Source organism: Bacillus rossius, chromosome 15 (genome assembly GCF_032445375.1).
Source record: "Bacillus rossius redtenbacheri isolate Brsri chromosome 15, Brsri_v3, whole genome shotgun sequence".
Taxonomy (NCBI): Eukaryota; Metazoa; Arthropoda; class Insecta; order Phasmatodea; family Bacillidae; genus Bacillus; species Bacillus rossius.
In genome coordinates this window covers 35,064,190-35,084,933 of record NC_086342.1, presented here as the reverse complement: position 1 = coordinate 35,084,933, position 20,744 = coordinate 35,064,190, and the positions used below count along the sequence as shown (strand labels likewise).

At 35.7% G+C, this 20,744-nt stretch overlaps 1 protein-coding gene across 1 annotated transcript in view; it reads left to right on the top strand.

Moving 5' to 3' along the window:
• LOC134539674 (cytoplasmic dynein 2 heavy chain 1) overlaps window positions 1-20,744 on the top strand; it is a 446,052-nt gene that overhangs the window by 361,741 nt on the left and 63,567 nt on the right. Inside the window, exons 69-72 of the mRNA XM_063381862.1 lie at window positions 1,494-1,748; window positions 3,571-4,002; window positions 4,573-4,809; window positions 16,687-16,915. Of these exons, the coding sequence (XP_063237932.1) occupies window positions 1,494-1,748; window positions 3,571-4,002; window positions 4,573-4,809; window positions 16,687-16,915 (1,153 nt within the window). The remainder of the gene's footprint in view (window positions 1-1,493; window positions 1,749-3,570; window positions 4,003-4,572; window positions 4,810-16,686; window positions 16,916-20,744) is intronic.

Below are 20,744 nucleotides of genomic sequence, written 5' to 3'. Positions count from 1 at the left end.
GAATGCATTTTGTTTTAATTGTAAGGTACACTATGTTTGTAAAATGTTTTATTTGTGGTTTTTGTAGTGTTTTTTTTGCTACAGTATATGAAATAATGATTATTAATTATAGTTATAATATATTGCATTATATAGACTCGGCTATTTATTACTTTATTAATGTGGCCCAAGGTACAGGATAGTTGTCACAAGGTACATGAGCATCGTGTACCATGGTCCACTATGCAACATATTATTATTTTGTTTCTGGAAATATTTTGTGCATAGATCGTGGGTTTATACCGAAGCATATACAAGAAAACACACTGAAGAGTTAATTGCGTCCAAAAATTGGTTGTCTGTAAAGTTGGTTTACGGACGATAGTTTAACGTGACAGCGTCATAACAAAACATTGATGAAATGATTGATCCAGAAGAAAAGGAAATATCATATTCGGCCTGGGACTGAGCCGTAATAGGCTTTTGCAACCAAACCATTTAGGCATTAAAAATATTATATTCTTTGAGGAAGAAAATTTTGTTTTAATTTGAATCATTTTTATTGAATTATCACTATTTTGTATGTATACAAAGGAGTGAAATGAAATGAACAATTTAATTAATAAATTTATTTTTATTTGCATTCATTAATTCAAATATATTTATTACTATTGAAATGTTGCGTGCGCCGTATTTATTTTTACAAGTACAAAAAAAAATTTTCACCTGCCAGGATTTGAACCAACATCCTTTGGATTGGAAGCTTGCGACACTGACCGCGCCACAAGGCCATACATGTTAAATAGTAGTTTCAAATGAAATATATATATATATTTATAAACCTTTTTTCAGGGTAGGGGAATAATATTATTTCGTTTTTATAACATGATTTGATAACAAATACGCATCTCAAATACACCAAACTTATTTATAATGTGTTACAATAGTTTTTAAAACATTGTGCAAAAGATCCCGGGTGTAATTTGAATTATTATGTGTAACTGTAAAACACCATTGTTGGTTAAAAACGTATTTGAATATTCAACATTACTTTTAAATAACCGTACCGATTGTGCTGAAAATCGGTGGATGAACGTTAAATTACATAATATTAATAATTCAAACGACGAAAATATGATTGAAAAGTCAAATTAATGGTTGTTCCAATCGAGTGGAAGAGAGATGCCACGCATGCGTACAATGAGCAAACAGGACAAATCCGTAGTGGGACATCCGTAGTGGGACACTTTTTCGTGCGTGCAGCCGGCGTTCATCGATTTATTAGACGTTGTCACGTCAAAAATTAAAATGCACTAAAAAGTAAAAAAAAAAAACAATTGTGTATTATTCTACAACTTAATAATCTACTTACTTTTTCTACTCATCAATATGTAGGTACGATCTATTTGTTTACCATGCAAGAAGGTAGGTATAATGTAGTTACAATTATTGTTATTTTTGGAGTCGGGGTGGCGACCGCCTGAGGACTGTGGTGTGTCGTGGCTGGGTTGCAGACTGCCCTGCCCGCGCTGTACTCGCAGCTGCTGCTGGAAGACGCGGGCGCGTGGCAGGCCTTCTGGACGAGCGCCGAGTGCGAGGGACACTTCCCGGTGCAGCTGGCGCGCCGGCTGTCCCCCTTCCAGCAGGTGCTGCTAGTGCAGGCGCTGCGGCCCGACCGCCTCCGATCCGCGCTCGCCCAGATGGCTGCCCGCGTCCTGGGTCAGTTCCCACGTCAGGGGAGCTGGAGTTGGTGTGGGAAGCTGGAGTTGGTCAGGGAAAGCCAGAGAAGTTGAAATTTGTCAGGAATTAAGGAAACCTGTGTCTTAATAAACCCAATACTATTAATCTGAAGCGGAATCAAACATGTGTAGTTCTTTATCCTGATCACAGTCAATATTTGGTAATGTATTATTTCAAAGTGTGATGAAACATTGAATCGTTTATTTTATTTGTTTCATACTGGCAGTGTTGGTTATGTAGTGTTTATAGAATTGATGACAGTTCAAACTGTATATTTGTGCAGCAAAACAATTTATAGTCAAGTTGGCATGTAGTGTATGTTCGTCAGAATGTGTTTTGAATGTAATTTTCTAGTGGTGCACCGATATGACTTTACCGATTACCGATTTGATTACCGATTATGAGAGCAATAATCGGCAGATACCGATTCAGTTACCGATTATAATGAAGAAATTTTTTAAAGTGTAATAATGCACACAAAAATTTTATTCCCATGTGAATTTAATAACAAGATTAGGTAAAATTGAGAATATAGTTATAATAACAGTATAAAAATTTACAAAATACACTATTATGTCATTGAAAAGTGTAAATTAAATTAACTTCTATTTATATTTGTTATTGTAAACAACTTGAACTACAGTCTAATAATTGTAGTTTACAATGGGTAAGTTTTTGTTGCGGAAAACTAGCATTATTATTGACTATCACATAAGGTTGCATCGAGAAATTACCGTTTAACAATGTAAACATGTTGCTTTATTTTGTTCACTTGAGTTTATAGAAAAATGTTTCCACACAATTTTTTTTTTCGTACTCACCATCTCACTATAATTATAAAAAAAAAAGACACAAAACCAATTCTAGCACATGTGATTTTATTTAAGTTGACTGAATATATCAAATTATAAATACGTTTTCACTTTTCACGTCACATATAAATAACACAACAACGGATAATGTTACCAAAGATGCCCATAACGAGTTTGTAAACGCAGTGATAAACTCTAGACGGTATCGGGACCACGATTTCGAACAGCTACTACGACTCGAAAAGATCGATTGTCATAGAATCCACTGCAACTGCTTGTGGTATTTTGATTGCGTGCCATCTATCTTACGTCTCTGGCTATAGGTAATATACAAGGCCACTAAACAAAAATCAGAACAAAAGACGAAACGTACATAAACGTGTAGGAAAAATGTATTTTTTATTGTTCGAGGCAATGAGATTTATTAAACTTAACGAAATATCTGTAATCATATGATGGAGTTAGATGAATTTTGTAATATAAACAAATATTACCGTATTTTATCCTAAAATGTGTAACAAAATATTACACGGTAAAAACCTATTTAATTACGCCGGGACGTAGATAATCGGCAAAGTAATCGTTAAGATAATCGCCGATTACGATTAATCGGTAAGTACCAATAATCGCAGATTACGATTCATCGGTATCCGCATCGGTGCACCACTATAATTTTCATTGTAGTATATCTGTTGTGTTGCCATATACGCTGATGAGACACGGATAAAATGTTAGTTTGGACAGAGAGAACAGGGAAACTGAAAGAAATTAGCTGAAATAAGAGTGTGGGAATTCTGCTGCCATTCCTATAGAGAAGCAGAATATTGCAACTTGTTTTAAATTCATTGTACTTTTTTTTATTCCACTTAAAACTATATTAATGTTCAATAGGCCGGTAAAATTACTTGCCTGGCCTGTGTCCCGAAAGTACTGGATTAAATGGCCTTCAGTTTAAATGACAAAATAAATTGCGCAAGGATTCTTCTATTTGCAGTAATATCAGTAAAATAATTTTCAGCCCCACCTTGTAGATAACTAGCAACTACTATGTGTGTTCACGGGAGGTGCGGTGGTTGAGAAGTTGGATCACTCGCCTCCCACCCAGACAGTCCGGGTTAGATTCCCAGTGGGGTTAGACACAGATTTTCGCAAGTGGGGAACGTTGTGGACGTTGCCGTGGCATGTGAGTTTTCTCAGGGTACTCCCGTCATTCCTTCGGTGCTCCATGCCACATCTCACCTCCAAGCTGGCGGTGAACGACAGGTCTGTCCCTCGGGCGGAACACTACGTGTGGATGCGTGTGTCCCCAGCACTGAAGGACCTGTCCCCGTCCGCCCTGAACCTGAGGCAGCTGCTGTCCCGGACGCTGGCGTCGGAGCCCGTGCTGCTGCTCATCTCGCCGGGAGCCGATCCCTCCGAGGAACTGCGCTGCTTGGCCCGGGCCTCCGTGGGCGGCGATCGCTATCACGAGGTAGCAAGGCTAGCAGTAGCCGTAACATTAGGTGGTGCAAGGTCCACGAGTGCTTTCAAGAATCTGTACCAGTCATTTCATGTTTAAAAATTATTCTGAACACACACATTTTGAGCCTTCTTCACTGTGCTAAAAATATTGTTTGTAAACCGATACGTCTTGTGGATATCTTTAGCAGTTTTTAATTTGTATGGATCCTTCTGAAGCTCTGCATACCGGGTGTGTGCCCATGTAGGCGGGGCTCTTAACTGGTTTATTTATTCTCTTTTAGTGCATTCTTTGATTACTTGTGAAATAAAAATAAAAACTGGCAATTTGTGCTTGACCTGGAGCGAGCCAGTGTTTCTCAGCCAGACTTGCATCCGATATCTGACACCGTGAGTGAGTTAAATTAATCAGCGATGGTCTTTAAACAACGACTGCTGCCATGTGAATACTAGCACTTGAAATGATCTCAGTTGGGTCTCAATAGGAGCATTAGGTCCATTCCTGTTTATTCAATGATCTATAGTAAATTGAAACACAGCGTCACAGGAGAGAAGCAGAGCAGCTGGTGAACTCTGGCGGCAGGTGGCGCTGGGCGAGGGCCAGGTGGGGGCCGCGCTGGAGCGGCTGCGAGCGGCCGCGCGGGCCGGCGACTGGCTGTGCCTCAAGAACCTGCACCTGATGGTGTCGTGGCTGCCCGCGCTCGAGAAGGAGATCAGGGCGCTGCAGCCCCACCAGGACTTCCGCCTGTGGCTCACCTCGGAGCCGCACCCCGGCTTCCCGCCCATCCTCGCCCAGCAGTGCCTCAAGATCACCTACGAGGTGCCCACTGCACCACTTCACTGACTATTATCAATGTTCCTAACACTTTCACACTTAGGTACACAAGTTAGAAGTTATATTTACTTGGCATAGTGAAAAATTTGCTTCAATTTTGCATTCAAGTAATTTATAGAAATAAAATAATAAAAGGACTGAAGGGATATTATAAATATGGTTGCTGAGCTATACATTCTATCAAATTAAAAAATTTAAATAAGTATTCAGTATTAATATAAACATGTGTATGAAATTAATTACAGTGGAACCCCTGAATTACACTTTTCAAGGGGAAAACTGAAAATAGTGTTATTCGGGGGAAAGTGTAATTGAGGGGAAAGTAAAATTTTACTAAAAACTTCATTAAGATATGTATAATTCTTCAATTCAATGCTTGCTGTAATAAAGTTTTACAACAATAACTATAGCTATTATTTCTGTTTGCAATTAACTTGAGTAGTTAATGGCAATCTCAAAACTTAAGTAAAAATATGTTATAGGCTTATAGGCCTAACATTTAACAACCTGACCGGTCTCATCGGCATTAAATATGTCCTTAGGGTGATAACTAGAGCTGGGCGGGATCCCGATTTTTCGGGAAATTTCGGGAATGAATTTTTCCCGAAATTATTCGGGAAAGTAATATTTCCCGAAAATGTATATTGATAATTTTTCTGATAAAATCACTGCGTAACCTATCTTTAGGTGTCTTCGTAACGGAACATAAGTTTTCTGTGATTACAGTAGAACCTCATTTTTACGTACCTGAGATATACGAATTTGCGTAATTAACGTATTTTTTTACTGGCACAGTCATTTTCCCTATAGTTTTAATGCATTATTTTCCCATTTAATGCAAAGCATTTCCCGCAATTAATGTTGCATTAGCGCTCCATTTTATAGCTAACCGTGACACAAGTTTAGACGGAACAATAAAAGTAAAGCGAATTGTGTAAACTGTATTTAGTTTACTTTACTACGTGCTTTTGTGGCCACGGCAATTTCTCAGCTTCGTTTGCCATTGTAAACATTTTTTTTGTGCCACTTGCCAAGGTGTACCATACGGCCATGAGTAAAACGTTTGGTGATGTGAACGTTCAAAGTCTTGTAAATATGGCGTCTTCGTGCATGTTCAGTGATGTTCGTTTTAACGAATAAGAAATATTGCGGAAAGACGTTGGCGACACTGATGTATATTACATCGAAATGTATTTGAACGATCATAATTTTGGTGTTTAGGACAAACGACAGTGAAAGCAAAGATAGGCGTTGAGAGAAACTGGTGAAATGTTATTTCTAAATACAGGAAAGCTTCACTATAAAGAACATGAAGGGACCAAAAAATAGTTGAGTTTGTTATACTGAAGTTCTTTATACTGAAACATAAGCATTGTTATAAATATGTATACCGATAAACACATGAAACACCTTAAGTGTACTAAGGTTCAGTATCACAGTCATTAGTCTATGGCCGCTTGAAGAACCTGTTCACATACTCTCTGCTGATGCTTTGTCTATGGTCAGGAGACACATTGTAGGCAGAGCTGCCAACCTCAAATCACACCCATCATTAATTACAATTATATGGAAAAAGTACATGTAAATCATGCACGATAAATTTTTCCTGAGGAATTATAACACACACAAGATAAAATAAGGACAATAATATGCAAAAAAAAAAATTAAAAATGTAGGCCTATGCATATGAATACAATGAAAATTAATGAATCAAAGGAAAAAAAAAAACTATTTGAACAATACAATCATCTGAATATGTAAGAAATGTCAATAATTTTACAGGAAATTTTCAATCTTCAATTCAAAGTATGAAAAGTTATACTTTTGAACAATTGTCTTTTTATTTGCTTCTTTTATCCTGGTTGGATAAGAACTGTCTTATAAACAAACAACAGAACTTGTAAACAATAACTCTGCGTTAGTTACTTTCGTTTCTTCAGATGTAGCGAAAAAACTACGATATGGATTTATTGCTCGTCATGACTATAAAATATTCCGCATGTTTCTTTAATTCAATGTGCCCTCTACAGTCATCCCTTCCAACGTGTGCAATCGAAAAGTCACACGTGCATACATTACAAAACGCATGGTGTTCCAAAACATTTGAAGACGACAAGCATCGTCATTCTTTTGAATAGTTAGGTCTTAGGTCGAAAGTTTTGATGAATTGCGTTATTTTTTTTTCTCCCCCATATACACTTTTGTTCTGTCACACGCTTCATTTCTACAACCGGCACTGAAGAACACAACGCTATTGAAAAACGTAAAAAATTTCACGCCTGTAGACACGACAAAAACACTATGGACTGTGATGAAAAAAATGACTTTCAAAAAATAAATTAAAACACAGGTTAGCCAAAGTACCGTACAAAAATTATCGTAATGTAAGTAGCCAAAAAACGAAAAATCCGAGAATATGTACTAGTTGTATCGTACAACGGACGTAATACCATTCCAATATTATTTCAAAACACGAGAATTAATCTACTAATTTCGATAGTACGTGCGCACGCATACTAGTTCCGTTATTGTTTTTGTTTACGTACACGCTGTTACGTTTGAATAAGAAAATTAAAAATAAAGAACAAGTTTTTGGATGGTAATTTTTTTCATAATGTGCCTCAAGGTTGTTCGTTCAAGTGAATATTTTTGTTTCACGAAGAAACGGACCGTCGTAAAATTCGTTAAGATGAAATAAAATTCAAGGTTATTATATACGTTTTTGGCGGGACCAAACAATGAGTTCGGTTAAGTGAAGTGTTCGTTTAACTGAAGTTCGTTGTACTGGTGCTTTCCTGTATTTACATATCGTAAAGTTTGTCACCGATGCTGTTCCACACCCAAAGCCGAGCGCCAGAGATTCAGGTTCCTTTCCCTACAGAACAAGATATTCAATGTATTTTACTCCGGTTTTAAACACATTGTGATATTATCTGTGTTGGCGAGTATTTTAGTGTGAAGTTGTTTACATAAGGTGTGTGTTTACGTACGTGAATTTCATTATGGAAAGTCGCCACACCAAATTAAAAACTTCTATCTGGTCTTTTTACCAAAAAATGCCAGATAATGTGTCTGCACAGTGTAAACAATGCAAAAAGGTTTTAAAAGCCAATTTTGGTAGCACATCTGGGTTGCTTCGACATCTGATGCAACATCCAAATTTGAAAAAAGAACTTGAACAGATAGAAGCAACACGGAAAGGCGGAAATATTGGGGAAAAAACTTTAGAACCAACAAAGAAGCAACTTCGCTTAGACGAAGCTTACAAATGGCCTTCAACACATGAAAGGGCCATTTCACTGACAAACTGTATTGGGGAATGGATAGCTGATGCTATGTTGCCATACAGTACAGTGGAAAATCATAAATTTCAAAAAGTCCTTAAAATAGCTCAACCACTTTATTCAGTGCCATCTCGTAACACTTTTTCAAGAAGAGTAATACCTGAACTGTACAACAAAACAAAGGCAAAAATGTCTCAACATATTGCCAATGCAATAAGTTTATCCAAAATTGCTTCTTTATCATTCACTTGTGATTTGTGGACATCTGCTAGCAACGAAGCATTCATGTCGCTGACATGTCATTTTATTGAAGATTTCGACATGAAGAAGTACTGTTTAGGGTGTTACAGCTTTCCTGGCGGACACACTGGTGAAGCAATTAGTGAGAAACTAGTAGAGTGCTTCAATGAATGGGACTTAGAAAATGCAGGGGACAAAGTGGACATGTACATTGTGAGTGATAATGGACGAAACCTTAAGTTGGGACTTTCACTATGCAAACTTAAGTTTACGCAGCTGCAGTGCTTTGCACATACACTGCAGCTTGTATTGCAAGATGCTGTTAAAGTAACATGTGAGATCAAAGAGGTACTGAAAAAGTCACGTTCGATTGTTGGACGATACAAACACAGTGCGCGAGCAACTGAACAGTTGCATCGAATTCAAGAAGAACTAGATCTGCCGGTACTAAACTTGATTCAAGACTGTCAGACAAGATGGAATTCAGAGTTTTTAATGCTGAAGAGATTGTTTGACAACAAGATACCTCTTTCTCGTCACTTAACAACACTGAACATGGACAATCTGCAGTTGAGTGAATGGAACCTTATTGACTCTTACATTAATATATTGCAACCATTGTATGATGCTACAACCCAACTTTGTGGTGAACGTTCACCATCAGCATCAATGGTCATTCCGGTCATTTTTTCTCTAAAAAATTGTCTGAAGGCCTACATCAACACCAATGCAAAACAGGGATGGGAGTTTGCAAATGAGGTACTTCTGGCTCTCCAAGCATGATTTCCATGCTACGATCGAAAAGAGCCATACTATACTGCAATGTTAGTAGACCCGAGGTTTAAGGCTGTTGTAATTCCAACGGAAGAAAAACTTTTGGCACGTAACCACCTGGATAAAAAAGTAAAAGAAATCACACAGGCAACGGCACAACCAGGTATTGTTTAATTTATTTGTAGGCCTAGTTATTTTATTTATACAAAAGCCACTATAGCATTGTGTAAGAATGTGGTGTTTCTTTTTCTTTCAGTAACAACTGCAGGTACCAGTGAGTTGGCACAGAGTTCTACTTCTCTCTGGAGTGTTTTTGACGAACTTGCTGAGAGCGAATCAAGTAACCAGATCATGTCATCAGAAACTGATTGCTATTTCAGTATGCCTGTTATACAAAGAAGTGATGATCCCCTAAAGTGGTGGAGAGAAAAAGGAAAAGATGCGTTCCCTAACGTGTGTAAAGTTGCAATGCAGTATTTAGGCATCCCTGCAACAGAAACAGCAAGTGAACGTGTGTTTTCTTCTGCTGGGAACATTGTATCCCCCAAGCGTATGTCCCTTTCCTCATAACATACAGAGGAACTGGTGTTCATACACGAAAATGGAGGCATTTCATAGTATTGTTTATTTTTTCAAAATTTTTATTTTAATACTATGGCTTTTAAAAGTTAAAATGATATGGTTTTGATAGCCCATTTTTGAAATAAATAAATTTTCTTGGATACATATTGCACTTTTAAATAATTCCCGTTCCCGTCCCGTTTCCCGAGGGAAATCATAGCTTCCCGCCCGAATTTTTCCCGAACCAAAATTACCTATCCCGTACAGCCCTAGTGATAACCCTTCAACACATCTGGCAAAGTGTTTTTCCAGTGTTCAACTGTTTCCAGATCAACACTTTTGCTTTCACCGCAAACAGTATGGTACACAACATTATATCTCTTTTTGAACCAATCGCGATCAATCCAACCATTTGAGGGGGTAAACTCAAGAGAAGCCTAAGATGTACATCAAGTTCTGTCCCTGCCCGAACACACCCGAATATTCACCTTCGGCCAACCTCGGGATTTGTTTTATTTTTGCGCAGGAAAAATGAATTCAAATATTAAAAGTGGTCGGTTAGGTTAGCTACAATAAAACACTTTAAAACACTATGGACGGTTAGTATAGCTACATTAAAATAAACAAAGAAATATAAATATATATAAATAAACCCGAGGTTGGCCGAAGGTGAATATTCGGGTTGTTCGGGCAGGGACAGAGCTTGATGTACATCTTAGGCTTCCCGTAAACTCAATGCCTAAGCGATCCGCAATCTGTGTTGCTTTCTCGCGAATCAACCTGCTGTCCACTGGAATGTTTGCTGCCCGTGTAGCATCAAACCACTCCTTAACTAAGCCGTCCAGTTCTTTGTATTTGGACACCTTCACAGTTTTAATTTTTTTTTTGCCATTGGTCCACTTTTTTCTGTGGCATTTTCAATGGATGTTCGATTACGAACAATTGTGTTTAATGTAGACGCTGGAATATTCAATGCCTTGGCTAAGGCCACACGCGATCCAACGTGGTTGTCAAACTGCCTCAAAATATTACATTTTTGCTCAACTGTTCAAGCGTTTCTTTCACGACCACTCGCCATTGCACGAATATTGCGAAAATTTAATCAAAAACGTGAATAAACTATCTGTAGAACCTGTCAATAAAGCGCAAAAATTTACGTCAAGGTAAACAAAAATAAAGCCCAGAATCACTGGTACCAAACCAACACATGAACACAGCGGTTCGCAGTAGTGTTGCCAACATTTGCCTAGGAGCGAGAAACTGTACATGTATGTGCTACGCGGACGTGTTCCTTTCACTACATGGAACAATCTGAAAAACGAAAAAAAATTTTGTAACAATAAAAGCACCCGAATTTCCTTTTGCGACGTAGTGCATAACATGCATGTACGTAACGGAATGATACTCTGTTCGAGGAATCGAGAGAATCAAAATGGAATATGTATTCTTACTACAGTTGCGGTTGGCAACAAGTAACAACAAGCGCTTTATTCGATGTCAACAACTGTGTATATCACGGGAAGGCATTTGATTTTACCGTGTGATTAGCGGGAATGTAATGTATTGTAAACATTGGACAAATGGCAGGACCAGCAAAAAATGGTTTAATTGACGGGAAAATGCTATTTGCCGGAACGTAATTGCCGGATGCCACTGTATTTAATTTAGTTAAATAATCTAAATAAATTATAATTAATAATGAAATGTGAATGTTTATCATATTTATTAATTTTAATTATTTATTAAATAAAATAATAATGAAATAATTTATAATGCAAATTAATTATACATATAGTAACATAACCTCACAAACACTCCCATGAAAACGGCTAGGAGACTACTAAACCTTCCACAGACACTCCCTGGCAGCAACAATGGAAGTTTACAAGTAAACTGACATCGATATACACATGGGATCATAACCTCACTTTTATAAATACACGTGAAAAAGTTTATAAACACAATTTCTATCGCAAATATTCACAATAAATAATTTTTTTTTTTTTCAAATATATGAACCTGTATTCAATAAAATTTTTAACCTGTGAAAATTTTGTTGCATAGTGCATGTGCATCGTAAAAACACGCTCATGATTGTTTTATAATATGCCCAAAGAAATATAACTTCAAAAAATTCTCAATCTTAAATTGTTGGTGGCACTGGTAATTGAAAATTACCATTACTATATGGCATTGTGTTTGTGGCTAGTATTATTTTTTTTTTTTAATGTGAGTCACGTGCAGAACATGATTTGACTATGTTACAACGTTATGAAGTACAATGAGAGTGCTGTGCACACAATTCGGGCTGTGGGATTGGGACTGGTTTGACGACCTATGTGTGTAAAATCCTGGGGTTATGATTTACTCTATCACGAATGGAATGAATGCGTGGTCCTCTGGTTGAAATGAAATAGCATTGACGCAAACAAAGTAACTGTGCTGTGCAATGGTAAAAAGTCTTCTTGTATGATTTTACTTTCGTATTCAAATATATTTTAATATTTTTAGTATTGATGGGACAAATAGCAATTTTCTCAAATCCTAGTCTCGAATCTGAATCCCAAAAAGGACCTTCAATATACCCCTTGAATACAAAACTAGGCCTTATGGTTCAAAAATTAAATAATTTTAAGAAATAAAATTTTTAACTATGGTGTTGAAACATTCAACCCTTTAAATGTGTGTTTTACAAATTAAGTTTCCAGAATCAATACATATTGTAATTTTATTTATATAATTACATGAATAAATAAGTTGACCTAGTAAACTTCAGAGGTTAAAAGTGATGAATTTTTTAATTTACTAATTTCTACTAATATTTTTTAATCTTTTTACTCAAATATTGAATCCTTCAAGTACTAAAGATTTGGGGCTATTTGAGGATTTGAGGCTTTTATAGGCCTATTCCTAATTTTTAGTAAAAATTAAATTTTAACGAAAAAAAAACTGATGTGACACTTGTAGAATGTATATTGTGGAAGCTCAAACATCGAAACCTGAAGGGACCATAATTTTGTCACTTTGCAATAACAAAGTTGGTATTAACCAAACTAATACAAAATATAATTACAATTTTTGTATAATTTTTAAATAAAATTAAAATAAAGTTAAAACTTGTACACAATTTTACACCCCAACAAATGTACTTTTTATACGGGTGTCGTGAATCGGCGTACGTTTATACCTTGGGCGCCACCACGTGGACCCGGCTACCGACTCTGTCCCAGGGCCATGACGTGACCCATGTGGAGCTAGGCTCGACTTCTCCCCTCCCGCTCTCTGCGGCGGGCACGCTATGTTACTGCTCGTGGGGTCTTGAGGCGCCCCACACACCTCCGTCTCTGTGCTGGGAAACTCGTAGTCGAGAATTAAGTGCAACGAGTTTGGTGAATATTGAGCTTTATTGGCACCGACACTTAAACTGACGACGCACACAGAAAACAGCACATAGTCCAGCTTTCTAGCTGACCAGGACACAGCGTGGCCCAGCTCCGATAGTATAAGTCCACCGATTAATCCAAAACGCTCCGGGGAGCTTTAATTAATTAATTTACACAGTCTGCCGCCGGGGTTGACCTCGAAGGTTGATTAGAAAAAGGTTTAAAAAAATAGTTACGACAGCGGATGTTAACGGATCGGTTACGAGCAAAAATTGAAGTCAACGAGGTGCTAAGATGCGTCCTACCCTGCACGGCGAACGTAAGAGACTGCCCTGGGCCCCGGGTGTCATGGCCGCAGGAAGTGCTGAACCTACCGTTAGTACATTAATATTAAAGACAGTTAAACATAACTATTAAAACCTTTTAAAAATTGCAAGTTAATTAAGATTTAAGGATTACATATTATTAGGGATGGGATTTTCGAATCTTGGATTCGTCGAATATACCGAATCCTATGGATTCGAGGATTCGTAGGATCCGAGGTGGGATTCGAGGTGGGATTCGAGGTGGGTTTTTAAGAGTTTTAGGTAGTAATTGATAATTGTAGTGCTGGGCGAAGTTTGAAAATTTCGAACCGAACCGAACCCTTACGTTCGGTTCGGTTCGAAACCTCTTAAAATATATTCGAAAAACCGAACGATCGTTTAAAAAAAAATACGTTTTTCTAATTTTCTAACCCCCATTTGAGACCATTCACAAAACAGCTCAACAAAATTCTATTACTTGTAATATTCCGACTTTTATCGCATAATCGTCGCCTCAACAGTTTCAAGCGCAGACAAAATAAAAATTAAATTATTAATCGTCGCATAACTCGCATAGCATTTTTTCATATGGGCGCGCTTTGTTTTTTGATTACTTTAGAGAATTTTGTATGCATTTGTCGTACTACGTAATATAAACTATCGTACAAATGCCAAAGGTATTGTATATTATACCTTTAACTATAGTGCGTATACGAGAAGTGTTGTAAAATCACCAAACATTGCGTACCCCATACGTTAAACTAAAGCGCATGTACGAGAACTCTCGTATTTCGGCAAAACTAACGTGATCAAGTTAACACAACACAAATGCGGTAGGAAATGATTACGTAAATTACGTATTTTAAATTACTGGGATGTATTTATTTTTTTTGGCCTTTTTGGTTATAACAGTCAGGTAATGAAAATATTAATTTAATCTTGTGTATTAAAAGTACTGGTCCAGTAAATGTTACAGTACGGTACTAAGTTGACTAGCGTAGTCGCGGCAGCCATCATTATTTCTCGTGTTTTCTTTTTTCCGACGCAAATTTCTATAACCACACTTTTTACGTTACGTTTACAATATTATTGTTCTTGAGGTGATTTGCGATGAGCAGGCTAACGTCGTTTAAGTTTTCCAAATGGAGAAAAGATAATGACGACCCGGATGACCCAGAACCACCCCAAAAAAACCGTGTAAAGTTTCTTCTAACGAGCAGCATTCTTCCAAGAAAACAGCAACTGCAGACAGCGGGTTTTGTAATGTAGATAGGTAACTTAATTCACATTCGCCTTTTTTTGATGTCCTATTAAAAAGTTTTACTTATTAAAAATGTTAGGTTATGTCTACCACAAAAATATGTAGATAGGTAACTTAATTCACATTCGTCTTTTTTTTATGTCCTATTAAAAAGTTTTACTTATTAAAAATGTTAGGTTATGTCTACCACAAAAATATGTTATGTGGCCTTATGCTGAATGTTCGTCATCTTTTTAATATTTTTTTTAAATGAAGGTTAGTGTACACTTAAAAAGGAATATAGTCTTTTTGAAATTTAGATGTAACTTCTTCACGAATTAAAAGTTGGTATATATATAAGCTAAGCTATATAATGTTTTAATTTTACATATGGCTGGAGAATCTTTCTTTCTCACCACTCAGTTAAAGACCAAAATGCTGGTCATCTGTTCATTTTAATTGAAAACAATTATTTCTGTATGAGGTTCAGTTCGGCTCGGTTCGAAACCAGAGAACTGAGGTTCGTCCAGCTCTAGAAAATTGTAGGTATACCTAAACTATATTATAAAGGTAACGGAAATGGCACAAACATAAGATAAACTACGCTGCATTTTGTCAATTAGCATAACTACTCTATCATTTCCAACTTTCAATAATATAACATTGCAGAAAAAAACGTAACTTTTTTTAAATGGAGTCTGTTATACAAACGTATTTTATTGAAAACATAGGAAGGATTAATTTAACAGAGAATTAGACAGATGCAAACTTACGTGTGTGGTTTTTGAGGTTATTTCTCTCTATTTTATATCAGGTGTATGCACTTATGCACTTATTTTATAATTTTATAAATACACATGTAATTTTTTAAAATGTTTGATTTTTTTTTAATAACATGTGGTGAAGTTTAATGTGGGACTGGGATTCGAGATTCGATGACAAACACTGAGGATTCGAACAAGGATTCGGATTCGACCAAAATGTGGATTCGTCCCATCCCTACATATTACAGATATTTAAGAATTACATTATTTAAAAAACATGCAGTCTCCACTGCTCCAGTTAGGCTGGGTGCCGAAAGGGTTCGCACAGGGTGACCAGACACACGCACACACGCACTTGTTGGCGGAAGGTTTGAAACAGAGGGTGTCGGTGGGGGAGAGGGGTTCGGCAGTGGCGTGAGGCACATCGGGCTTAGGGAGGGTGTAGCCCTGGTTGACGTCAAGGGATTGTAAAATAAAAATTTTCTCCTATATCACACTTAAAAAGCTTTAAACAGAAGAATAAAGTAATTCCCTACAAAAATACATAGGCACTACAATCAAATTGGAGGGATAAAATATCCAAACATTTTTTCCCCCCCAACCTACAGTGAACCAAAGCAATGGCATCAGTATTATTTTAGTTGAAACTTCACATTGTTTCTTACGTTATTTTGAGATATTTCTTATAACCATCCTTTACTATTTGTTATTGTTTACTCGTGGAATATAAACAACTTTGTATTTCATAATAACTATACTTGTACCTTAAACAAATTACTTAGTCCTATAACACTGTGTATTTTCAAGATACTGTGAAAACACTTTGTAGTAATGAGAGTTTTGTGTTAACAAGGTTATTTGACGTGATAACGTCTTATAAATCGATGAACGCCGGCTGCACGCACGAAATAGTATGAATCATTGTCACGTTCCGCCTAAGCCAAGCTGGGAGAACCGGCCAACCACCGTGCGAGAAAATCTCCTATAATATCAAACAGGTTAAAGCAGGCTTTTTAAAAGCTGCAATTTAAAAATTTTTTTTTGTCCAATTTAGTCATTTCAAATTAACAATTTATTGACATTGATTTGATTTCAGTTTATTTCTATAACTAATTGTTCGTGATTATGTTTAAACAAATTATTTAAATTAAATTTGCAAAAACTGTAAATAATTTTTGAAAATTAATAAGTATGCAATTTTTCATCAATGTTTTCGTATGACGTAATCACGTAAAAGACTTTACAGACAACCCCCTTCGCTGTAGCTAGTCGACTGTGAAGTGTGACCAAGTTGCGGTGGGACCTGGGCAGGCTCCCCGCGGCGTGAAGAGGAACCTGCTGCAGATCTACACCTCGTGGGGGCCCGAGCTGAAGCCCGCCAGCGTCCTGCACGGCCGGTCGCTCTTCGCGCTGGCCTGGTTCCACGCGGTGCTGCTCGAGAGGAGGACGTTCATCCCCCAGGGCTGGGCCAAGTTCTACGAGTTCAGCGACGCCGACCTGCGCATGGCCAGGGAGGCGCTGCAGCAGCTCTTTGGGAAAGGTAGGCTGTGTCCGCCATTCGTTTTATTCAAGTGAATCTTCTTTGCTGAGGGGGCTGCAATTTTTAAGCATTACGAAAATTCTGATCGCATGAGGGGAGTAGCTAGGTACGTATTGGGGGAACCGGGAGAGGAGGAGACAGCAGGGGAGATGTAGAAATGACACAGCATACTTCCACACTTGCATACTTCACTTGCATACTTGCACAATAATATAATTTAGCATTCGCGAACATACTTATATGTATATATTTTTTGATCTGCGACCTCAGCCAAAGAGAATTATGTTTTATATACTTTATATATATATATATATATATATATATATATATATATATATATATATATATATATATATATATATATATATATATATATATATTAGTGATGGGCCGAATCCAATTCCGGAATCGGTCGGTTCCACCGATTCCTGAATAATCGTTGGATTCAGAATACAATGGTTTTGGAATCGACCAAGACCGATTCCTGCATTGTTTTTAAGTTTGCAAAATACATCATCTACGCAACGTAAAATATTAAAATGCATGCAAATATAAATTTTAAAATACTTAATTCAATCTTTTTTTACGGAACTGATTTACGAATTACGATGATTGACGTATTTATTTACTTGCACCGCCATTTTCCCTACAGTACAAATGCAGTATCTACTTTCCCGCTTTAAGCGAAAGCATTTTTCGGAAATTACGTTGCAGCAGCACTGTATTTAATAGTAAACCTTCAAAAATAATTAGATAAAACAAAAAAATGTTTATAGAAAATTATGTAAATGTAAACGGCAAGTAAAATAAAGTAAACGTTAACTATTTGATCATGGCAGCTACATTAGCCATTGTAAACAACCTAATTTTTTGTTTGTGCTACCTGCCATGGTAAACCATACGGCCATGAACCAAATTTTTGGTGACGGGAACATGAAAATTAAGATGTTTCACATCTCTGCACTTTAAACTTTAAAGAACTAAAATTAAATAATTTTTGAATGAGATTTTACCCAAATTCACAGTGGATTACTGCGACCATATTAAAATAATTTTAAAAGCAACATAATCAAATTGCTGTAAATCGGCGTTCTTGTGCGTGTTCCACGATGCTCGCCTTTACGTATTCTATGGATGCTCGTTTTACATTAGATATATTTTGGAAAGGCAGTTGGCTAATCTGAATTTCCAAATGTTGCTGCTGAAACGTTCGTAAATTTTTATTACTAAACATAAACAATCTTTTGAAAGTTGTGTTAGTTCAACAGAATTGTTTCCAATAAATTTCTGAAATGAATTAAATGTTAACACGTGATTATTTGAAGAATTTAAATATTATGTGTAAGAAAATCTCACCATAAAATGTGGAAATTTTGAGATGCTAAAACATACACAGAACTTTCTTACTAAATAACCGAAAATTTTTTTTCTCTTTACGGTTGTGAGGAACTGCAAGACTGAATGGATTTATTCTTTTCACCAAGTGAGATAATTAAGTTCTAGGTAATATATTAAAACTTAAGCATCTCTGACATTTTATTTTAGTGTGGCGCATATTTGTTGTCATTTCCATCATAATGAGATAATAAAGTTTTATTTTACATTTCCCTCTTTTTATTTTTTTCCGCCCTGGTCCCTTGAAATATGTATAATAGAGGTTATATTGTAATTTTATTTGGATCATTATTTAGTTGTGCTTGAAAATAAAATTCTTTACCTAACCGTACAAACCTCTTTTTTTACAATTAATTAATTGAGTTGGTAATGTAAGGTATCTAAAGTTGGTTAACTTATAACATTATTTGCAATTTACGTCATAAGACATCTTTGATTATTGGCAGTGTTTGAACACGTTTTTCGTCTAACTATATGCAAGGTTAAAAGGCCAATTTGTGCTAGAAATTCAAGGTAGCTTAACTTGATGGTAATGAACATACTTTTTAACATTTTATAAGCTGTATATAATGTTAATTTCTGCACAGAAAATTAAACACAACACAATTACATTTTTAAAATCATAAACAACCTTTTTTTTTTCTGAGTATATTACTCTGTTGAACATTGTCAGATAAAAATTAAGGAATCGGAATCGGATTCAAAGAATCGACCCTTTAATTTAAGTATCGAAAATGGAATCGGAATCGGCCCAACACTATATATATATATATAAAGAGATTTCCACCTATGTACTGACTCATCACGATATCTCTGGAACCATAAAGCCTAGAGACTTGAAATTTGGTAGGAATATTCCTTTCGCCGAGTTGAGGTCAGTTAAGAACGGATTTTATGAAATTCCACCTGCAAGGGGGGCTGGGGGGGGGGGGGGGGCGTTAATTAAAATAATCTACTTTTTCAATCTATAGCTCTTATAGGTATAAAACTTGGCCAGAATATTCTTTTTAACAAGTTAAAATTTACCAAGAACGAATTTTATGAAATTCTACCCACAAAGGGCAGTGTGGGGGCGTTAAAATAAAATTTAAAAAAAACTTTTAATCTATAGCTCCTACGGATTTAAATTTGGCGAAATTATTATTTTTGTCATCTTGAGTTCAACTGAGAACAAATTTTACGAAATTCCGCCAAGGAAGGGGATTGCGTGGGCGTTATAATGAAAATAATAAAAAAAAATATATTAATTACAGGTCAGGCTATACTGAAGAATAAAATTAATATGTAGGATGTAGATTGCTGATGTTGACAGAAATATTATTTTGTTATAGAAATTGAATAAGCGTTGTAAAAAACAACCACAATTCTTCGTTTGTCAATAAACTCATCACCATTTGATTTCAATCAGAGTCTTAAGTATTTTAAAAAAAATGAAGATTTTAGCTAACCAAGTATTAATTTTTATAACTATCACTACATTATATATGAAAAGATATATCTTATAAAATATTTTTTTCCTTATTTGTAGGTTTTAATTGCTCAGAATAGAACAATTGAACTTGGAGTTCAGTTTTCGCACGTAGATGACGATGACATTTATTTTCTCTCTTTTTCAATTATCGATTTTCGATTTATTACGTTCTATGACTATTATTTAACCTCTGAATTTGCAAATCTTCAGTTCGAAAGATTACAATCAGAAGAAGAATAAATTTTACCAATTCATTAGAATTAAATTAATAAATTGTATTGCACTTAATTTATGGAGGTCATAATGTTTTGTCTCCATTTATTATTAATTGCTCTAAATTCAAATTATTTGAATCCATTTTTTATATAAAATATTGCCCGATTTTTTAAAATTAGTTATTTTATATTTGGGTATTTTATTTAAGTTTAATTTTTTTAAATTTGAATTAGTTAATTTTGTAGTTTGTAAATATATATATTTTTTATTTCAGTTATTAAATTGAAATAGGTTATTTATTCATAAATAATTTTAATAATATTTTGTTAATTTGTAAATATTACAGTAGATATTATATAACTTGATTATATTTATAGAATTGAAGTTAACTTAAAAACAAATTACATTCATTTTGATACTTTTTTTATTATGTCAAAATAAAAATATAACCAGACAGCTGTCATGATAAATATTTTCCAAAAACTGATCAGATTGATTTAATTAAACCAAGTAGACCAGATTTAAGTGTACATTATATATGTATATATATAATATTATAATATATGTATTTATATAACAGAATGTTATGTATGACGTTGATAAACTCCGGCACCGTTTGACTCATGGTTCAACTGAGCACCATAAAATTGGCACATCAAAGTGTTTTTTTCATGGAGAAGGATTTTTATGACAGCCATTTTTTTTGTAACTCGCAGCTAGATGACGCTGCAGCACATGAACTTCTAA